The sequence below is a fragment of the Orcinus orca genome, chromosome 5, assembly GCF_937001465.1.
Source record: "Orcinus orca chromosome 5, mOrcOrc1.1, whole genome shotgun sequence".
In the NCBI taxonomy this organism is placed as follows: domain Eukaryota; kingdom Metazoa; phylum Chordata; class Mammalia; order Artiodactyla; family Delphinidae; genus Orcinus; species Orcinus orca.
Genome location: NC_064563.1, coordinates 134,953,275 through 134,975,109, shown reverse-complemented (window position 1 = coordinate 134,975,109; position 21,835 = coordinate 134,953,275). Strand labels below are relative to the sequence as shown.

At 35.4% G+C, this 21,835-nt stretch overlaps 2 protein-coding genes across 2 annotated transcripts; both read left to right on the top strand.

Moving 5' to 3' along the window:
* The first annotated feature begins 8,653 nt into the window (after positions 1-8,653).
* On the top strand, positions 8,654-17,321 carry LOC125964424 (keratin-associated protein 19-5-like). The gene is made up of 3 exons (XM_049709863.1): positions 8,654-8,815; positions 11,832-12,000; positions 17,266-17,321. Exons 1-3 carry the CDS (start codon positions 8,654-8,656, stop codon positions 17,319-17,321), a joined length of 387 nt encoding a protein of 128 aa, XP_049565820.1.
* Positions 17,322-21,402: 4,081 nt separating this feature from the next.
* LOC105748864 (keratin-associated protein 19-5-like) lies at positions 21,403-21,627 on the top strand (the record flags this gene model as incomplete). Its single annotated transcript, XM_033418558.2, has 1 exon — positions 21,403-21,627. A coding segment is annotated over one exon (225 nt), but the record flags the coding sequence as incomplete, so codon positions are not given.
* Positions 21,628-21,835: the final 208 nt, after the last annotated feature.

Here is a 21,835-nt window from a genome sequence, read left to right as displayed (position 1 = left end):
GTAAAATGAATTGCTAATGATCAAAAATGGCATGAGCAGGACAGACTAAGATGAGAACCAGTTTTACTGAACTAGACAGTCTGCTTCACCATGCTTCCTATCCCATTCCTTGAGCACTTCCTTTTTAAATGCTATCAAATAAAACATCTTGAAAGTTCTGGCCATGTGTCTTTGAAGAGATAAATTATCACAGCTGGTGGATCACCTCTATTTATTTTGATTTGCAAATATTCCGACACAGAATGTTGAACTACCAATTTCTTTTTTTTTTTAAACATCTTTATTGGAATATAATTGTTTTACAATGGTGTGTTAATTTCTGCTTTACAACAAAGTGAATCAGTTATACATATACATGTCCCCATACCTCTTCCCTCTTGCATCTCTCTCCCTCCCACCCTCCTTATCCCACTCCTCTGGGTGGTCACAAAGCATGGAGCTTATCTCCCTGTGCTATGCGTCTGCTTCCCACTAGCTATCTATTTTACATTTGGTAGTTGTATATATGTCCTTGACACTCTCTCACTTTGTCCCAGCTTACACTTCCCCCTCTCCCTTCCCCCTCTCCATAACCTCAAATCCACTCTCTAGTAGGTCTGCGTCTTTATTCCCATCTTGTCAATAGGTCCTTCATGACCATTTTTTATTTTTTTTTTAGATTCCATATATATGTGTTAGCATACAGTATTTGTTTTTCTCTTTCTGACTTACTTCACTCTGTATGACAGTCTCTAGGTCCAACAACCTCACTACAAGTAACTCAATTTCATTCTTTTTATGGCTGACCAATATTCCACTGTATATATATGCCACATCTTCTTTATCCATTCATCTGTCGATGGACACTTAGGTAGCTTCCATGTCCTGGCTATTGTAAATAGAGCTGCAATGAACATTTTGGTACATGACTCTTTTTAAATTACGATTTTCTCAGGGTATATGCCCAGTAGTGGGATTGCTGGGTCATATGGTAGTTCTATTTGTAGTTTTTTAAGGAACCTCCATACTGTTCTCCATAGTGGCTAAACCAAGTCACATTCTCACCAGCAGTGCAACAGTGTTCCCTTTTCTCCACACCCTCTCCAGCATTTATTGTTTCTAGATTTTTTGATGATGGCCATTCTGACTGGTGTGAGATGATATCTCACTGTAGTTTTGATTTGCATTTCTCTAATGATTAATGATGTTGAGCATTCTTTCATGTGTTTCTTCGCAATCTGTACATATTCTTTGGAGAAATGTCTATATAGGTCTTCTGCCCATTTTTGGATTCGGTTGTTTGTTTTTTTCGTTATTGAATTGCATGAGCTGCTTGTAAATTTTGGAGATTAATCCTTTGTCAGTTGCTTCATTTGCAAATGTTTTCTCCCATTCTGAGGGTTGTCTTTTGGTCTTGTTTATGGTTTCCTTTGCTGTGCAAAAGCTTTGAAGTTTCATTAGGTCTAATTTGTTTATTTTTTTTTTCCATTTCTCTACAAGGTGGATCAAAAAGGATCTTGTTTTGATTTATGTCATAGAGTGTTCTGCCTATGTTTTCCTCCAAGAGTTTGATGGTGTCTGGCCTTACATTTAGGTCTTTAATCCATTTTGAGTTTACTTTTGTGTATGGTGTTAGGGAGTGCTCTAATTTCATTATTTTACATGTAGCTGTCCAGTTTTCCCAGCACCACTTATTGAAGAGGCTGTCTTTTCTCCATTGTATATTCTTGCCTCCTTTATCAAAGATAAGGTGACCATATGTATGTGGGTTTATCTCTGGGCTTTCTATCCTGTTCCATTGATCTAAATTTCTGTTTTTGTGCCAGTACCATACTGTCTTGATTACTGTAGCTTTGTAGTATTTTCTGAAGTCAGGGATCCTGATTCCTCCAGCTCCATTTTACTTTCTCAAGATTGCTTTGGCTATTTGGGGTCTTTTGTATTTCCATACATATTTTGAAAATTTTTGTTCTAGTTCTGTGAAAAATGCCAGTGGTAGTTTTATACGGATTGCATTGAATCTGTAGATTGCTTTGGGTAGTAGAGTCATTTTCACAATGTTGCTTCTTCCAAACCAAGAACATGGTATATCTCTCCATCCATTTGTATCAACTTTAATTTATTTCATCAGTATCTTATAATTTTCTACATACAGGTGTTTTGTCTCCTTAGGTAGGTTTTATTTCTAGATATTTTATTCTTTTTGTTGCAATGGTTAATTGAGTGTTTTCTTAATTTCACTTTCAGATTTTTCATCATTAGTGCATAGTAATGCAAGAGATTTCTGGACATTAATTTTGTATCCTGCTACTTTACCAAATCCTCTGTTTAGCTCTAGTAATTTTCTGGTAACATCTTTAGGATTCTGTATGTATAGTATCATGTCATCTGCAAACAGGGACAGCTTTACTTCTTCTTTTCCAATTTGGTTTCCTTTTATTTATTTTTCTTCTCTGATTGCTGTGGCTAAAACTTCCAAAACTATGTTGAATAATAGTGGTGAGAGTGGGCAACCTTGTCTTGTTCCTGACCTTAGTGGAAATAGTTTCAGTTTTTCACCATTGAGGATGATGTTGGCTGTGGGTTTGTCATATATGACCTTTATTATGTTGAGGAAAGTTCCCTCTATGCCTACTTTCTGGAGGAATTTTATCGTAAATGAGTGTTGAATTTTGTCGAACGCTTTCTCTGCATCTATTGAGATGATCATATGGTTTTCCTCCTTCAATTTGTTAATATGGTGTATCAAATTTATTGATTTGCCTATATTGAAGAATCCTTGCATTCCTGGGATAAAACCCACTTGATCATAGCATATGATCCTTTTAATGTGCTGTTGGATTCTGTTTGCTAGTATTTTGTTGAGGATTTTTGCATCTATGTTCATCAGTGATATTGGCCTGTAGTCTTCTTTCTTTGTAACATCTTTGTCTGGTTTTGGTATCAGGGTGATGGTGGCCTCATAGAATGAGTTTCAGAGTGTTCCTCCTTCTGCTATTGTTTGGAGGAGTTTGAGAAGGATAGGTGTTAGTTCTTCTCTAAATGTTTGATGGAATTCGCCTGTGAGGCCATCTGGTCCTGGGCTTTTGTTTGTTGGAAGATTTTTAATCTCAGTTTCAATTTCATTGCTTGTGATTGGTCTGTTCATATTTTCTATTTCTTCCTGGTTTAGTCTCAGAAGGTTGTGCATTTCTAAGAATTTATCCATTTCTTCCAGGCTGTCCATTTTATTGGCATAGAGTTTCTTGTAGTAATCTCTCATGATCCTTTGTATTTCTGCAGTGTCAGTTGTTACTTCTTTTTCATTTCTAATTCTATTGATTTGAGTCTTCTCCCTTTTTTTCTTGATAAGTCTGGCTAATGGTTTATCAATTTTGTTTATCTTCTTAAAGAACCAGCTTTGGATTTTATTGACCTTTGCTATTCTTTCCTTCATTTCTTTTTCATTTATTTCTGATATGGTCTTTATGATTTCTTTTGTTCTGCTAACTTTGGGGTTCTTTTGCTCTTCTTTCTCTAATTGATTTAGGTGTAAGGTTAGGTTGTTTATTTGAGATGTTTCTTGTTTCTTAAGGTAGGATTGTATTGCTGTAAACTTCCTTCTTAGAACTGCTTTTGCCACATCCCATAGGTTTTGGGTTGTTTGGTTTTCGTTGCCATTTTTTTCTAAGTATTTTTTGATTTCCTCTTTGATTTCTTCAGTTATCTCTTGGTTATTAAGTAGTGTGTTGTTTAGCCTCCATGTGTTTGTATTTCTTACATATTTTTTTTACTGTAATTGATATCTAGTCTCATAACATTGCAGTCAGAAATGATACTTGATACAATTTCAATTTTCTTAAATTTACCAAGGCTTGATTTGTGACCCAAGATATGACTTTTCCTGGAGAATGTTCCATGAGCACTTGAGAGAAATGTGTATTCTGTTGTTTTTGGATGGCATGTCCTATAAATATCAATTAAGTCCATCTTGTTTAATGTATCATTTAAAGCTTGTGTTTCCTTATTTATTTTCATTTTGGATGATCTGTCCATTGGTGAAAGTGGGGTGTTAAACTCCCCTATAATGATTGTGTTACTGTCGATTTCCCCTTTTATGACTGTTAGTATTTGCCTTATGTATTGAGGTGCTCCTATATTGGCTTCATAAATATTTACAATTGTTATATCTTCTTGGATTGATCCCTTGATCATTATGTAGTGCCCTTCTTTGACTCTTGTAATAGTTTTTGTTTTAACGTCTATTTTGTCTGTTATGAGAATTGCTACTCCAGCTTTCTTTTGATTTCCATTTTCATGGAATATCTTTTTCCATCCCCTCACTTTCAGTCTGTATGTGTCCCTAGGTCTGTAGTGGGTCTCTTGTAGACAGCATATATATGGGTCTTGTTTTTGTATCCACTCAGCCAGTCTATGTCTTTTGGTTGGAGCCTTTTATCCATTTACATTTAAGGTAATTATCTATATGTATATCCCTATTACCAGTTTCTTAACTGTTTTGAGTTTATTATTGTAGATCTTTTCCTTCTCTTGTGTTTCTTGCCTAGAGAAATTCCCTTAACATTTTCTGTAAAGCTGGTTTGGCGGTGCTGAATTCTCTAAGCTTTTGCATGTCTGTAAAGCTTTTAATATCTCTGCCAAATCTGAATGAGATCTTGCTGGGTAGAGTAATCTTGGTTGTAGATTTTTCTCCTTCATCACCTTAAATATGTCCTGCCAGTCCCTTCTGGCTTGCAGAGTTTCTGCTGAAAGATCAGCTGTTAACCTTATGGAGATTTCTTTATGTGTTATTTGTTGTTTTTCCCTTGCTGCTTTTAATATTTTTTCTTTGTATATAATTTTTGATACTGTGATTAATATGTGTCTTGGCATGATTCTCCTTGGATTTACCCTGTATGGGACTCTCTGTGCTTCCTGGACTTGATTAACTATTTCCTTTCCCATATTAGGGAAGTTTTCAACTATAATCTCTTCAAATATTTACTCAGTCCCTTTCATTTTCTCTTCTTCTTCTGGGACCCCTATAATTCGAATATTGGTGTGTTTAATATTGTCCCAGAGGTCTCTGAGACTGTCCTCAATTCTTTTCATTCTTTATTCTGCTTTGCAGTAGTTATTTCCACTATTTTACCTTCCAGGTCACTTATCCATTCTTCTGCCTCAGCTATTCTCCTATTGATTCCTTCTAGAGAATTTTAAATTTCATTTATTTTGTTGTTCATCACTGTTTGTTTGCTCTTTAGTTCTTCTAGGTCCTTGTTAAACTATTCTTCTATTTTCTGCATTCTATTTCCAAGATATTGGATCATCTTTACTATCAGTATTCTGAATTCTTTTTCAGGTAGACTGACTATTTCTTCTTCATTTGTTAGGTCTGGTGGGTTTTTGCCTTCCTCCTTCATTTGCCATGTGATTTTCTGTCTTCTCATTTTGCTTAACTTACTGTGTTTGGGGTCTCCTTTTCTCAGGCTGAAGGTTCGTAGTTCCTGTTGTTTTTTGTGTCTGTCCCCAGTGGCTAAGGTTGGTTCAGTGGGTTGTGTAGGCTTCCTGGTCGAGGGGACTAGTGCCTTGTTCTGGTGGATGAGGTTGGATCTTGTCTTTCTGGTGGGCAGGTCCACATCTGGTGGTATGTTTTGGGGTGTCTGTGGCCTTATTGTGATTTTAGGCAGCCTCTGTGCTAATGGATGAGGTTGTGTTCCTGTCTTGCTAGTTGTTTAGCATATGGTGTCCAGCATTGTAACTTGCTGGTTGTTGAGTGGAGTTGGGTCTTGGCAACTCCAACTCTCTACTCCAAGGTCGTTGAGATGGAGATGTCTGGGAGAGTTTTGCCATTTGATATTACGTGGATCTGGTAGGTCTCTTGTGGATCAGTTTCCTGAACTTGGCTCTCCCACCTCAGTGGCACAGCCCTGATGCCTGGCTGGAGCTCCAAGAGCCTGTCCTCCACATGGCTCAGAATAAAAGGGAGGAAAAGGGCTTCCCTGGTGGTGCAGTGGTTGAGAGTCCACCTGCCAATAGAGGGGACACAGGTTCGTGCCCCAGTCCGGGAAGATCCCACATGCCATGAAGTGGCTGGGCCCGTGAGCCATGGCCACTGAGCCTGTGTGTCCGGAGCCTGTGCTCTGCAACAGGAGAGTCCACAACAGTGAGAGGCCCACGTACCGCACACACACAAAAACAAAACAAAACAAAACAAAACAAAAATGGAGAAAAAAAGAAAGAAGATAAAATAAAATAAGTTATTAAAATAAAAAATAATTTTTAAGAAAAAATATTTTGTAAGTAATAAAAAAACAAAAACAAACCAAAAAAATGGACAGACAGAACCCTAGGACAAATGAAGCAAAGCTATACAGACAAAATCACACAACAAAGCATGCACATACACACTCACAAAAAGAGTAAAAGGAAGAAAAAATATATATCATTGCACCCAAAGTCCATCTCCTCAATTTGGGGTGTTTCGTTGTGTATTCAGGTATTCCACAGATGCAGGGCACATCAGGTTGATTGTGGAGATTTAATCCGCTGCTCCTGAGGCTGCTGGGAGAGTTTCCCTTTCTCTTCTTTGTTCCCACAGCTCCTGGGATTCAGCTTTGGATTCGGTCCTCGTCTCTGCATGTAGGTCGCCTGAGGGCGTCTGTTCTTTGCTCAAACAGGACAGGGTTAAAGGAGCAGCTGATTCAGGGGCTCTGGCTCACTCAAGCCGGGGGGAGGGAGGGGTACTGATGCCGGGCGAGCCTGCGGCGGCAGAGGCCAGCGTGACGTTGCACCAGCCTGAGGCGTGCCGTGCGTTCTCCTGGGGAAGTTGTCCCTGGATTCCGGGACCCTGGCAGTGGTGGGCTGCACAGGCTCCCTGGAAGGGAGGTGTGGACAGTGACCTGTGCTCGTACACAGGCTTCTTGGTGGCTGCAGCAGCAGCCTTAGTGTCTCATGCCCATCTCTGTGGTCCGTGCTGTTAGCCGCATTGTGCCCTTATCTGGAGCTCCTTTAAGCAGCGCTCTTAATCCCCTCTCCTCGTGCACCAGGAAACAAAGAGGGAAGTAAACGTCTCTTACCTCTTTGGCAGTTCCAGACCTTTTCCTGGACTCCCTGCCAGCTAGCTGTGGCACACTAACCCTTTCAGGCTGTGTTCACACCGCCAGTCCTCTCCCTGGGATCCGACCTCTGAAGCCCAAGCCTCAGCTCCCAGCCCCCTCCCACACCGGCAGGTGAGCAGACAAGCCTCTCGGGCTGGTGGGTGTTGGTCGGTACCCATCCTCTGTGCAGAAATCTCTCCACTTTGCCCTCTGCACCCCTGTTGCTGTGTTCTCCTTCACGGCTCCGAAGCTTTCCCCCTCTGCCACCCACAGTCTCCGCCCGCAAAGGGGCTTCCTAGTGTGTGGAAACCTTTCCTTCTTCACGACTCCCTCCCCGAGGTGCAGGTCCCATCCCTATTCTTTTGTCTCTGTTTATTCTTTTTTCTTTTTCCCTACCCATGTATATGGAGAGTTTCTTGCCTTTTGGGAGGTCTGAGGTCTTCTGCCTGCATTCAGTAGGTGTTCTGTAAGAGTTGTTCCACATGTAGATGTATTTCTGGTGTATCTGTGGGGAGGAAGGTGATCTCCGCATCTTACTCTTCCGCCATCTTGAAGCTCCTCCTCCGAACTATCAATTTCTAATTGAGCTTCTTTGTAAAAATAGGTTCTAGTAAATAGTGTTAAAGCCAACTCTACTTTTAAAAAATTATTATAATGCATTTGAAAAGCTTAGACTTGTTTACTGCACATATGGATGGATTTACTCAGCCAGATCATATCCTTTTATTCAACTCAGGAGAGGAATCGTAGCTTCATAGTAAATAGGTCAGGGTAGATATATTTCAGTGTCACCATTGGAGGATGGTAATCTTCAGTTTGACTGAATAAAACATAATTTCATACGAAAATACTTTACCCCCTAACTGGACAGTAGAATCATAGTCTAAAGAAAGACTTTATGTAGCTAAAGAAAAACTATAATCAGTATAACTATTTGGAGAAACTGCTTAGCATTCTTAGTATAATGCAGCTTTATTATTATACCTCTTACTGGTACATTATATTGATTTGTGTTGGAATTAACAGAAGAGCTCCAAAATCTTCTTTTAGGGAAAAGCTGTTACTGGTCCAGAGAAAATGCATCACAGGATCATCAGCACCACAACTGAGGGAAGATATGGCAGAATTAAATGGTCAGCGTGTGACATCATTAAACCTGTTTGAGTTATTTCTGATTTTATGGCTTCCTGTTGACTTAATGAGAATGAAATATTGAAATTAACAACTGTCTTTTAATGTAGGATGAACAATAAAAAATGGAACAAGTTCTGAAGAGAGAAGACAAAGGAATTAAAAAATAAGAGGTGAGGTAGCCAAGAGTTTTTTAAGACAAAAAAGCATTAAACATAAAATTTAAAAATTAATAAACTGGACTCATTCTATTAAGAAATTCTGTTCATACATAGACATCACTTTAAAGTGCAAAAACAAGCCACATATATAGAGAAAATACTTTTAAAACAGATTTGACAAAATACTTTTACCCAAGTACTCTACAAATCAATACTAAAATATTACAAACTCAATTAAAAATAAACAAAATAATTGAACAGCCACTTCCAAAAGGTTATCTAGCTGATCAATAAATGTATATAATGGTCCCTAGTGTTATTACTCATCAGGTAAAAGCCAAATTAAAACAATGCTCAGCTACTACTACTTTCCCACAAGAACGATCAAAATTAAATAGTCTGAAAATAGCAAGTGTTCTCAAAGATTTAGAGCAAGTGGAGCTCTCTTACATTGTTGGTGGGACTGTAAACCTGAAAATCATTTTGGAAAACTATTGATAAGATCTAAAAAAACTGCTGTCAAAATCTAGAAGGATGGTTATCTCTAGAAAGTGAGGACAAAAAAAAAAAAAGGAGCATAGAGACACTTTAGGCGTTAGGGCATGCTTAGTATGGGTAGTGTATGCCTATTTATAAGAATTCATCAAATTTTACACTGAAATTTATATATAATATATAATTCATTATTATGCTTTAAAAAAACCCAGTGCAAATAAAATGATGGTTATATGTTCCTCTAAATTCAGAAAGCCATTTGAGCTTATTCCTCCTTTAAATCTTTATTGTTTAGATGCCATCACAGAGTTACCCATGCCTGTCAGAAGTGTGATGCTTAATTTTAAAGACCTTAGAATTCATTCATCCTTTCAACACATATTTGTTGTGTTCTTATTACATGGTAGCTATTAAGAGAGGTAAATAAATCCAGTTGGGAGAATTCATCATTTGAAAATTACTTAAAAGACTAAAAGAACCTGAACAATACACTTGAGGTTATATAAGGTTCACACGAACTTAAGGACTAGAGCCAAATGTTAAACGCAAAACTAGATAAATTTAACCAGGTTTGGGATAAGCTTCAGCTATAAGTGACTAACTTCTTAGAGTCAGCTGAGGGACTTTTGCTCTCAATTGTCTTTGTCCACCCCTTATCTTTTAACATAACATCTACAATTTGGAGATGCTGAAGACATTTCCAATGTTAATGGTATCTTATTGAATTTGATAGAGCCCTTGGATTTGTATTATTTTTTTAACATCAGAAACCTTAACAAACATTTAATATCTTAGTGAGACTAGTATGGTGTTTCCTGAGAATAAGGGGACCAAAAAAATAAATAAATAAAACACAGAAAAAGCAAAGGGAATAAAAGGGAAAACAGTTTTCATAAAAGTAAAGATACAAGAAGAGAAAAGGAAGAGATTAACTAAGTAACTATAGACTGAGTGAAAATTGATGGGTGCCAGAGAGAAATTTTATGTACATCACAATTTTACCTAGCCACCATAGGCTAATGGCTAATTGGAGGACAGAGGCTAGATGATATGTAAAAAGAGATAGTAACGTATATGTTAGAATGGCTAAAATTTAAAGCACTAAAAACAATTAATGCTGGCTTGATTGTGGAGCAACAGAAACTATCATTCATTGCTGATGGGAATGAAAAATAGTACAGCAACTTTGGAAGACAGTCTGGCAGTTTTTCACAAAGCTAAAAATGGTCCTATGGAAAAGATTCGGTAATAATTTTCCCTGGTATTTACTCAAATGGCTTGAAAATTTATGTCCACACAAAAACCTGAACAGAGATGCTTATAGAAGTTTTATTCCTATTTGCCAAAGCTTGGAAGTAATCAAGATGTCCTTCAAGAGGTGAATGGATAAATAAATTGTGGTACATCCAGACAATGGAATATTATTCAGGGATAAAAAGAAATGAGCTATCAAGCCACAGAAGGATAAGGAGGAATCATAAAGGCTTATTGCTAAGTGAAAGAAGTCAATGTGAAAAGGCAAAATACTGTATGATTCCACTATGACATTCTGGAAAAGAAAAAACTATGAAGACAGTCAGAAGATTAGTATTTGCCGGAGTTTGGAAGGAGGGAGGGAAGAATAGAGGGGGCAAAGGGGATTTTTAGGGCAGTGAAACTATTCTGTATGGTACTGTAATGGAGTTTAATGACATTATGCATTTGTCAAAATCCACAGAACAGTACAACACAGAGTGAACACTAATCTAAACTACAGATTTTAATTATTATTGTATTAATATTGGTGTGTATGTGTGTGTATGGGGGGTGACATATAGGAATTCTGTATTTCCTGCTCAATTAATCTGAAAACTTAAAACTATTCTTCAAATAAAATTTATTAATTAAAAAAAGGATATTGTATAAGATAGATATATGGGTGAATAAACAGGAGGAAATGGTGAATGTAAAGACAGGGAGGAATATGTACACTTTGGAGGCAACTTGGATAGATGACATGCCAGAGAATAGGGTCAGGATTTGAGAAGATAACTTTTAATATGCTTTTAAAGCTACTTTTGAAATAAATTTTTGATTACTGTGATTTGCCATCAGTTTCTGAACAATTTTATCTCATGGTTGTCAAAGCCCATAGAAGGGTACAACACAAAGAATGAAGAGTAAACTATGGATTTTAATTAATAATGATGTCATTATTGGCTCATCAACATAAAAAGCAAAAATGTTTTTTTATTTTTTAAAGTAGCATGAAAAGTAAAAAGTATGTCAGTTATGATGGTCAATGTTCTAAAACTAAATAAAAAGTAGATTTATTTTTCTAAAGTTCCTTACTAGTGTTCACAACAGTCAAACTGGTTCTTTCCAGCTCTCAAATGTTTCTGTTTTCTTATTTCTGAAATAAAGAAATAATTCAGTTTTGGGACAGAGGAAAATATGCTTTAAAAGGATATTATTGATTACAGAACTTTGACCAATTTCTTTGGTTTAATTTTCTTAAGTGAAGTATCTAAAGAAAACCAGAGATGATGAAATATTTAATTGAAAACCACAACACGATCAAACCTGATTGGTATGCCTGGCTATGAAGAATAGTATTTGGGGTCTGATATGTCTAGACTTTGAAGATACAGCATTCCTTCTTATAAAGTGGTTCAATAACTTTTTTCACCTGCTTTCTTGAGGTATAATTGACAAATATAATTGTGTGTATTTAAAGTGTGCCAAGTGATGATTTAATAAAGTGATGCAATAACTTTTAAGAGACACCCTAACTAGGTAACAAAGTGATCCCAAATATTTTAATGAGTGTGAGGCCTTCTCCCTGTGTCAGGGGACAAAGAATTAATGAGTTATTCCAAGTATATATATAATGTAAACATGACATAAAAGGAGGGTATACACATGATTTATCACATGCTCTGACCAGGGTATATAAGCATCCTTCTACACATGCTGACATGCATACTCAGGTTCTTGCTTTGAATAGCAAACCAAACTCACCACCCCTGACACCAAGAGCCATTACAGCAACTATTACGGAGGCCTGGGCTATGGCTATGGACGCTTTGGTGGTCTGGGCTATGGCTACGGTTGTGGATGTGGCAGCTTCCGCAGACTGGGCTATGGCTGTGGCTTCAGAGGCTATGGATATGGCTCTGGTTATGGAAGTTTTGGATATGGCTGCCATCACTACCCATCATTCTGTAGAAGATAGATATGGATTTTCTAGCTTCTACTGAAATCTTCCCTAGGAGCCCTATATCTGAAATTACATGGGGCTTTCCAAATCTGATCTCAAAAATTGGACCACAAAGATCATACTGCAGTTATCTGCACAGAAGTATCTAGCTTCTCAGAATTTTGGACAATTTTTCAATACACTCCTATACCTCCATCATAATCCTAGACTCCTCTAATTTTTTTTTAAAGCTAACTGGATTATCTGTTTACCTTTCAGTAAAACATTAAATTTGAAAACAAAATATGTTTTTTGTCTTGTTCATGAAACTCAATTATATGGAAGTGATGATGGTTCCATCCTACTCGATTGTCAGTAAGGGATGGTATCTCCTTGGCTTAGAATCATTTTTTTTTCCATATACCTCACAAATATCCATACAGATAGAAAGACTGATATAAAGACTAATTCTAGACTAATATGAAAAGATTTTTTCAAAACTGTTAGTGGTTTAATATTTTTACATCTCTTGCTTTTGTTTAGATAGTATTCAGATTTAAGTCAACAACAAAAACAATGCCGATTTAACATATCTATATATTTATTTATCAAATACATGTGTTTTATTTAACTTAACTCACATTTCTCAATTCAGTCCAAATGCATAATGAATCCTTCCATTTATTCAAAATCTATTTGGCTTTTTATTGTAAATGCAAATACATGGTAATAGATCAAACCGTCACTAGGCTATGAAAGTAAACCACCTTTCCAAATTTTTTATATTTAGTATAATCCACCCTGTGTATCATAGTCTTCTATACATTATTTTCTTTGATATTTTCATCAAGCAGCTGATCTATAAGTAAATAATGAATTAGGGTAACATTTTTCATATGAGGTCATTTAACTGAAAACGTTTTAACTAAGACTTTTTTGTTAGCTTTCCTATTCTTACTGAATCTTCATGACTTGACATGGTATTCTTCTTTACTACCATCATTATATTCACCATTTCTTCAACCTAAGAAGGGAAAAAAACAACAAGACATAATCGTGAACTAATTTATTTTTTAGCTTAAGCTGATAACAAGCACAGCTATATCCAAAGAGCTTTCCTATAAATCTGAATTTCAGTTAAATCTGAATTTCCCCTTATAAAAATGGACAGGAGGGGACATTTCATTGGTAAAATAAGAAAAATATGTAAGCAAATACCAATTCTTTCCTAAAATAAAATGATATATTCAGGTAATAATATAAAATTAAGATTTTTTTATTGAGGTATACTTGACATATAACATTCTACCAGTTTCAGGTAAACAACATAATGATTCAATATTTGTATACAATATTTGTATACAATATTTGTATACACCACAATAATTCTAGTTAGCATCCATCACCACACACAGTTTCATTTTCTTTTCCTGTGATAAGAACTTTTAACATTACTCTCTTAGTAACTTTCAAATATGCGATATAGTATTATTAACTATAATGACTATGCTGTACATTATATCACCGTGATTTACTTAGTTTGTAACTAAAAGTTTGCAGCTTTTGACCTCCTTCACTCATTTTGCCCACTCCCAACCCCCTCACTCTGGCAGCCACCAATCTATTCTCTGTATCTATGAGGGGATATTTTGTTTAAACTGGTCAAATATATTTGATTCAGTCAGATAGCAGTATCATAAACAAACATTAAATGTCAGCAGTGCTTTGTACCGCATTTCTCAGCTTAAAAAAATCTCAGAAAAGTAATTGGCTTCTATAGAATTATATATTAGCTCTAGTGATAGCATCAGGACCAAGGCCAAGATCTTATGAATCTAGGTGCCAGAATGCAGCTGCCTTCTTCAATGTATTTTCCCCATTCATACAAGCAAATGGAGTATCTTGAAAGCTTTGCTCAGCTTCCATGAACTTAGCTGAATTTATGGGGGATGTGAAAGAGGATTCACCTTCTTAGATAGAATTACCATTTTTATAACATTTTATTCTTATAGAACATATAAAAAATAAAACTCAATTTCAATGTTAGCTTTATCTAGATTTCACCTATATCTATATCTATTATATTTATACATGTATACCTATATTTATACAAGATCAAAGTCTTCATTTGAAAGGTACATACTTAACCTACATAAAGAGAAATTTGCTCAGGCATTAGTTATCGCCTATCCTTTCAATCAATTCAGTCTGGGTGTTGTAGAGTCTCAGTGTACAGAGCAGGTGAGATAGAGTTGTGTGGCTCCATTTTGCACACTTAATGAGGTAATAGTTCCACAGTCTATGGACATGCCTTATAGGTCTAAAAATAAAAATAGCCATCAACGTCATTAGACTGGGAAACAATCTAGTGTGCATGATACTCCTAGTGAAATACATTATCATATTTTATTACATCCTATTTTATGATTTAATTAATTATGTCTAAGAAACACATTTTGAATTCATGGTAGAAGTGCCCTTAGCTTCCTAATAAAAGCTACAATTTGGCCAGTGGAAGAATATATTTTCATCATTTAGCACATCAACACAGGATCTGAGCTTCACAATCAACTGATTGTCTTCTTGTAGAAAGCTCCCAAAAAGATTAACAAAGAATTGTGCAAGTCTTTGAGTCCACTGATCTAACAACAACAACAAAAAAAAACACAAAAAAATCTCAAAAGAAATAAACATTTTTCAGTTTTCAAAAATAATTAGTATCTAAAGGATATTATAATTGTTTTATTTTTTAACCCAGAAAAAAGTCAATAAAAAATATTTGGCTCATATATTTCACAGCATTGTTTCACAATTTTTTGTTCTTAATTATATATTGACATAATATTATTTTCTTTGAAAATACACAAATAAGTCATGGTATATTTCATTATTGAGATTTTTTAAAAATTTGTAAAATCTATTGGATTTTATCCATGTGAGCATAGCTATTTTCATTGGAAATAACATAAATTAGCCCTCATCACAGACAATCTAGCAAATTTACTTAATCATTCATGGGATTCTTAAACTTGTTAGATTTATTTGTGATCATTTGACTTCAAAATGACTCACTGAGGAAAAAAGATAGTTTTTGCCAACTATTTTCTTTTTCAGAAAAAAAAATAAAGATGGAATAACGTTTGCTAAAGGAAAAAACAGGATTAATTATTCCTTTAAGTTAAATATTCCTTTAAAACCTGAAAGCCATTTGAGTCCATAATTCAACTTAGAGAATTATTACAAGTTGTGTGTCATGCAGAATTTATTTTTTCATTAATTCAACAAATATTTTTTGTTTAGAAAAACAGTAAACAAATCCAGTTAGGGAAATGTATTATCAAAAATGTTATAAAAACACTAACTCTAAAAGATATTTGCGGGGAGTTCCCTGGTGGGCTAGTGGTTAGGATTCTGGGCTTTCACTGCTGGGGCCCGGTTTCAACCTTTAGTCGGGGAACTGAGATCCCGCAAGCTGTGCAGCAGGATCAAAAAAAAAAAAAAAAGACATTTGCACTCCCATGTTCACTGCAGCATTATTTACAATAGCCCAGGTATAGAATCAACCTAAGAGACAAGTGATGGATAAATGGATAAAGAAAATGTGTTACATATATATGTGTGTCCAAGATATGGGCACATCTAGTGGGGCTTAAACTTGGAATGGGTTTGCCATCTTCACAGAGCAAACTGAGAAACAGCAGAAGACTGGCCCACTACTTCATATACCTGATTCTTGTCTCAGTCATTTCATCACTGCACATTCATTTTTGGAGATTTCAAGGCAAGAGGATTTTAAGAAGCCCTGTTAAAAAATATTGTATGATTTTAAGAGCATACAAACATATATATGTATATCTTAAATTTAAAACCTTAATGAATAAGTAACTATGAAAAAAATATTTGCTGATTACCTGAGAAAAAATAAGGGTCTGGTATACACAGAATTGGAAAAGAAAAATTTAAGAGCAAAATTATTATGATAAAATTAGAGACGTGAGTAGAGGGATAAAATATTGATTGGAAAAAGTGGGTAAGAACAAAAGACCTAGCTGGTGCAAGCATGTATTGGGAATGAACATAGAATGAGATTTAAAGAGATGTTTAATAAGAGAATGATATATGGATTATAAAGAAGCATAGAGAAGAGAAGAAAAATGGTAACTGTGTAGCATAGAGCCAAGATCATCTGCATTTTTAGATCATATTTTGGATATTGTCCATTCTGGAAAAGTGGGTAATTGTGTAAAGGGAATATTTTTTAATGGTTTTCAGACTGGTTTTGAAAGTGAGTTTGTCTTGTGTGTGTATATATATATGATATATATGTATATGCATATATATTTTATATGTATATACAAATGGGAAATAAATTTGATATTTATTTGGATAATTTTATAGATTTAAGAACTTTAATCTTGGGCTTCCCTGGTGGCGCAGTGGTTGAGAGTCCGCCTGCCGATGCAGGGGACATGGGTTCGTGCCCCGGTCCGGGAAGATCCCACATGCCACGGAGCGGCTGGGCCCGTGAGCCATGGCCGCTGAGCTTGCACGTCCGAAGCCTGTGCTCCGCAACCGGAGAGGCCACAACAGTGAGAGGCCCGCGTACTGCAAAAAAACAAAAAACAAAAAACTTTAATCTTGATCAACGTATTTAAATCTAGGTGGAATTAATACACAACAATCCAAAAAATGCTATGAAAATGAGAAAATATTTAATGAGAAAACTCCATCAAATATGAATGATGTAATATGCTTAGTAATGAAGAATTCTATTCAGGGAAGTTTTACTTTGTGACTTTGAAGACAGATTTTTTTTTTTTCATTAAAAAAGACTGTAATGAGTTCAAGGGCCTTTTGACCAGGCAGCTAACCAAGCTCAAATATTTTAATGAGTGTGTGCCTTTCCTTGTGTCAGCAAACAGATGAAGAATTTGCCTCAAGTAAATGAATAATCTGGAATGATACAAAAGAATGGCCACATATTTTACCACATGTTCTGACCAGGGTATATAAGCATCCCTCTACACATGTTGATATTCACACTTAGGTTCTTGCTTTGAACAGCAAACCAAACTCACCACCCCTGACAGCAACTACTATGGAGGCCTGGGCTGTGGCTATGGAGGCTTCAGTGGTCTGGGCTATGGCTATGGCTGTGGATGTGGCAGCTTCTGCAGGTTGGGCTATGGTTGTGACTTCGGAGGCTACGGACATGGCTCTGGTTATAGAAGCTTCAGATCTGGCTGCCATTGTGGTCCATTGTGCTATGGAGGTTATGGATTATCTAGCTTCTACTGAACTATGGCCCTAGTAACCCAGTACCTGCTACCATGAGTGGATTTGACACAACATTATTCAGTCAATGAATTGAGATTACCCTAGACCTATTTAGCAAGAGAAACAAGAATTTCAGAGAATTTATAAGCATGTCTGCCTTATGTCTTCTGGCATCTGTTAGCTTGGGCACTAACAGATGATGTATGTTGACTACCAATAAATGACCTAATTTGAAATAGAAAATATAGCTCTTTGGGGTTCATTTAACTCAGTTATGTGTACATACCTATATGTATTTTTGCTATTTGTCAATTATAAATACAAGGATTATCTCCTTTAATTTTTTTTTTTTATAAAAACAAGTCATGTTAGACACACCTATTTATAGTTGCTAGCCATCCATATTATTAAAACTGTAGTCAGAGCATACTTGCATTTCACAAATATTATAATCCATATTTCTAAATTTTTAGAGAATGTAAGCTCTGCTTTTCTGTGAATCTTTGAATTATATGTTATCTTCCTTTATTCATAATTTGCTTTCATCTAGTTTGTTATGCATGTAAGATAAGACTGACTTAAATTACTTAAAAGTCATTGACAAATTGGATAATAAAAATGTGAACTTGGACATGCAACTCATCTCATTTATCCTTTTATGGGAACACTGTCCTTCATCTTCATCATCATTACTACACTGAAGTATTTGTAATCCAGTAAGAACAATAAATGAACGGAAATATCATCAAGGAACAAAACATTGTTTACCTTCAACTGACCAAAATTACCATTCAATAATTTTTTTAATTTATATAAAGATGAATTTCAAACATTATCTCTTCAAAAACAATCATTTTATTGCAACATAAGAAATAAGGAATAGAATAGGTAAAATACAAGATTTCCTAACTAGTTTTCCTAAAACTGAATGATATCTTCAGGTAATGATATAAACCAAATAATATTTGGTATAAACTGGGCAAATATAACTTTAAAAAAGGACTAAAATTAAATCATAGACTTAAAAAACTGAAAGGGATGTTAGAACTTTATAATGCTGCCTCATAATCTTGCAGGCAGAGTATCTCAGAATAAATGATTTTCCCTTGAAAATTAGTGGTAAGACTAGGGTCTGAACCCTGTTGTCCTGAGTCCCAGGACAACTATACTATGTTGACTCTCTCTTTATGTATTTTCTCTTTGAAGGTTGTCAAATAGACCATTTAAAATGTTCTGTTCATGGTTACAAGAAGAGCTAAATTATGACAACTGATTTTTGAAGATTGGTCCCTTTACCTTGATTAACACCTGTGCTTCTTTAACATTTTTATTGTTCTGAGATAGAGATTGTACTTATAATTTTCTAGTCTATCTGCTGTTGAATGTAACTAAACAATGAGCAATGTTAAAACTCAAGTCTAAGTAAGAACAAGACACAAGAACAAGACACAACAAAACAAAAAACCCATGACTTCTTCTTTTTAGTCATTGCTACCTAAAAGTTGTATGTAGCTTCACAGTGGGCTGAGCAGGAGAAATAAAGACAAGTTACTCTACTGAAGGATCAGACTATGTACTTTGACCCAGGAGGACAAAATTTCTATTTTCCTTTCATTTGGTTAATAACTCTAGGGACAGTATCCATGGGGCTGACAAGGAGTAAATAATCAATACAATCAAACAATATTATTATTGTTGCTGACATTCTTAGTATAATCAATATTATCATAATTCTGTGCTAAGATTGCATTGATCTATGTCTTAGGTGAGAGAAAAATGTTTTGAATTTTTAACAAAAGACTTCTTTACTTCCAGGGAAAATGTGAGAACATTTTTCACTCCATGAACAGAAACTTAGGTCATGAGTTAAAACTTTAAAAAATATAATGACAATCCAAATCTGCTTTTGATCCACTGATTGGACAGAAAAATAATAACTCCCCAAAGAAATTTCCAACATGACTTTTTCTCCTGTGCATGTGGAGGAAAAAAATACAGATTTGTTCCATATTTTTCAAACTGTTTTTTCTTGCTTTTGCAACTAATGGACATTTATGAAATATGCATACCTTTGTCACATGTTTTCTTTTTTGAAAACACATTTAGCATTATTGTTATTGAAGATTTTCATTTGTATCCCATATTCTTTCCATATATAAGGTAGAGACAGTCTTTACGTTTAAAAAAATAGCTATACATTTAGTCTATACATTTAAAAAAATAGCTCTTAATCATGGTCACATGCTCTGACAGAGTTACTCAAGAAGAATGTGAAATCCTTAATGTTATGTAATTTATTCATATTTGTAAATTATTCATTAAAAATAAAAAGATTCTTATTTTCAATTGGCTGATTTTCTGAAATGAGGAATAAAAATGGAATAAAGTAGGGTTAGAGTAGTATGGAGTTTAAAGCCTTATACTGGATTAAATGCTAATCTGTAACCAGAAAGCCTGTTGGAACTCATGTCAAACTTAAAATATTTCTAGAATAGCCAGTGAATTGCTCAGGTTATGATATGCATGTTCCTTGTTTTAATATTAAAGTCTTATAATTCTTTAAAAAATAACTGTTGCTATGCTTTATTTAGATACTAGGGTCAGCTTAGTGAACAAATCTGTCAAAAAATATGTCATCCAAATATTACTTATAGATCTCAGCAAAAGCTTAGCAATATGGTTATAGTCATATAAGACATGTTTTGTGAGTCTCAAGTTTCAAGATATGGGCACACTTACCTAGGGCTTATTCAGGTATGGGATCAACTTTGGGTATTAGTAACTACCTCTCTGGGCTGAGGTGAAGAACTCTGTGAATATCAGGCCAAACATTTCCAAAGAGTGTCTCCTTATTCTCTGTCCATTTTTACAATTATGCTGCATATTTAGATAATTTAAGTATTCCAGATTGTACAAGTCCTTTTAAAATTCAGATGATTTTAGGAGTTGAAATATGTTTTAAACAAGTATCAATATCTTATAGAAAGGTCTAGTTGATATTTTAGAAAAGACTAGTAACAAAAAATTGGCACAGACTAGGTAAAGAGAAGACAAAGGCAAATGTAATATATTGCCTATGAGATCTAGATGGAAGGAATTCAGTGTTGATTTGAGTATGTAGGTTAGAGCCCAAACCATTTTTCTCTATTCACACTTTTACCTGGATGCATAATGAATCATGGAGGGAGGAAGTTGGATGATGTTCAAAATGGAATTCGAAAAAGATGTAAAGTACATGGATAAATGATGAAGAGTAGAGAAAGAGAGAAAATGTGTGGAGGTGAGTATAATCTGCATTTGGAGCAGCAGTGAGACTAGAACTTATTCTGGGGAAACTGTTCAGGATATTAAAAAAAAATAACTGTGCATGAAGGTTTTTCACAAGATGGAGTTTTGATCACTGTGATAGTCTCTCCATTTCTGAGTCCAATTCTGCTAGTTTTTAAACCAAAACAAGTATGTTGGTGTGTAAAACCAAAAATAAATCTATCATAGTACATGGTCAAAGTTCTAAAACTCTAGAAATCAAGTGAGCTTTTTTTGTCGCTTTCTGGTATACACAGCAAGCGAACCAAATATTTCTGGACTTAGAATATTCTTTTATCTTCTGAAGAAAGGTGCATCCTTTGTGTCTCATGCTGCAAAATATGTGTGCCTTTTGACAAAATTGATCAATTTAAATGTCTTTATATTTCCTAGAATCAGTTATGACAACCCTCAAATGCCTGTGATGAGAAGATAATTAGAAATTCAACAACATTTAATATAACTGATGTTAAGTGACTGGTGATAAAGAATTCAATTTAAGGTTTGTATGCCTATACTTTAAAGAAAGAGCAATTCATTTTAAGAAAATTAATGCACCTATCTCAGGAACAACCTAACTAGGGAGCCAAGCTGGTTAACACATTCTTAACGAGTATGGTCAGAGCATCATAGATTTAGGAGTTTTCTTAGGCAAGTATAATTCATGAATGAAACCAAAGGATGGGCACCTGTTTTATCACATTCTCTGACCAGGGTATATAAGCCTCCCTGTAAAGATGTCGACATTCACACTCTGTGTCTTGCATGGAGCAGCAAACTCACTCACCACCTCTGATATCATCAGTCATTACAGCAACTATATGGAGGCTTGGGCTTCAGCTATGGAGGCTTTGTTGGCCTGGGCCATGACCATGACTGTGGACATGGAAGCTTCCAAAGACTGGGTCATGGCTGTGGCTTCAGAGGCTATGGATATGGCTCTGGTTATGGAAGCTACAGTTACAGCTGCTGTCACCGTCCATCGTGCTACGGAGGATATGGATTCCTTAGTTTTTACTAAAGAAAATGGAAATTGGATGCAGAGGGAAAACCTCCAAATTTGTTTGGTCCTATTTTGTGCTTTCATCCCCAAAACATCCACCCTATTTTATCCAGGATCAATTAATAGCATTTATCAATGGTTACAGTGCCCCTATGAATATTTGGTGATTTTTACCTCTAAAGCTGCCATCTAAATGCATAGTCAATATGTATCACCATTCTAGTTT

What these genes read in the sequence shown, in the direction of transcription:
- LOC125964424 (XM_049709863.1), top strand. Translation starts at nt 8,654, where the DNA reads ATGGTCCCTAGTGTTATTACTCATCAGGTAAAAGCCAAATTAAAACAA. An exon ending in CTTACATTGTTGGTGGGACT is followed by an intron (nt 8,816 to 11,831) that starts GTAAACCTGAAA and finishes TGCTTTGAATAG; the next exon opens with CAAACCAAACTCACCACCCC. An exon ending in CAGAGGCTATGGATATGGCT is followed by an intron (nt 12,001 to 17,265) that starts CTGGTTATGGAA and finishes GCTTCAGATCTG; the next exon opens with GCTGCCATTGTGGTCCATTG.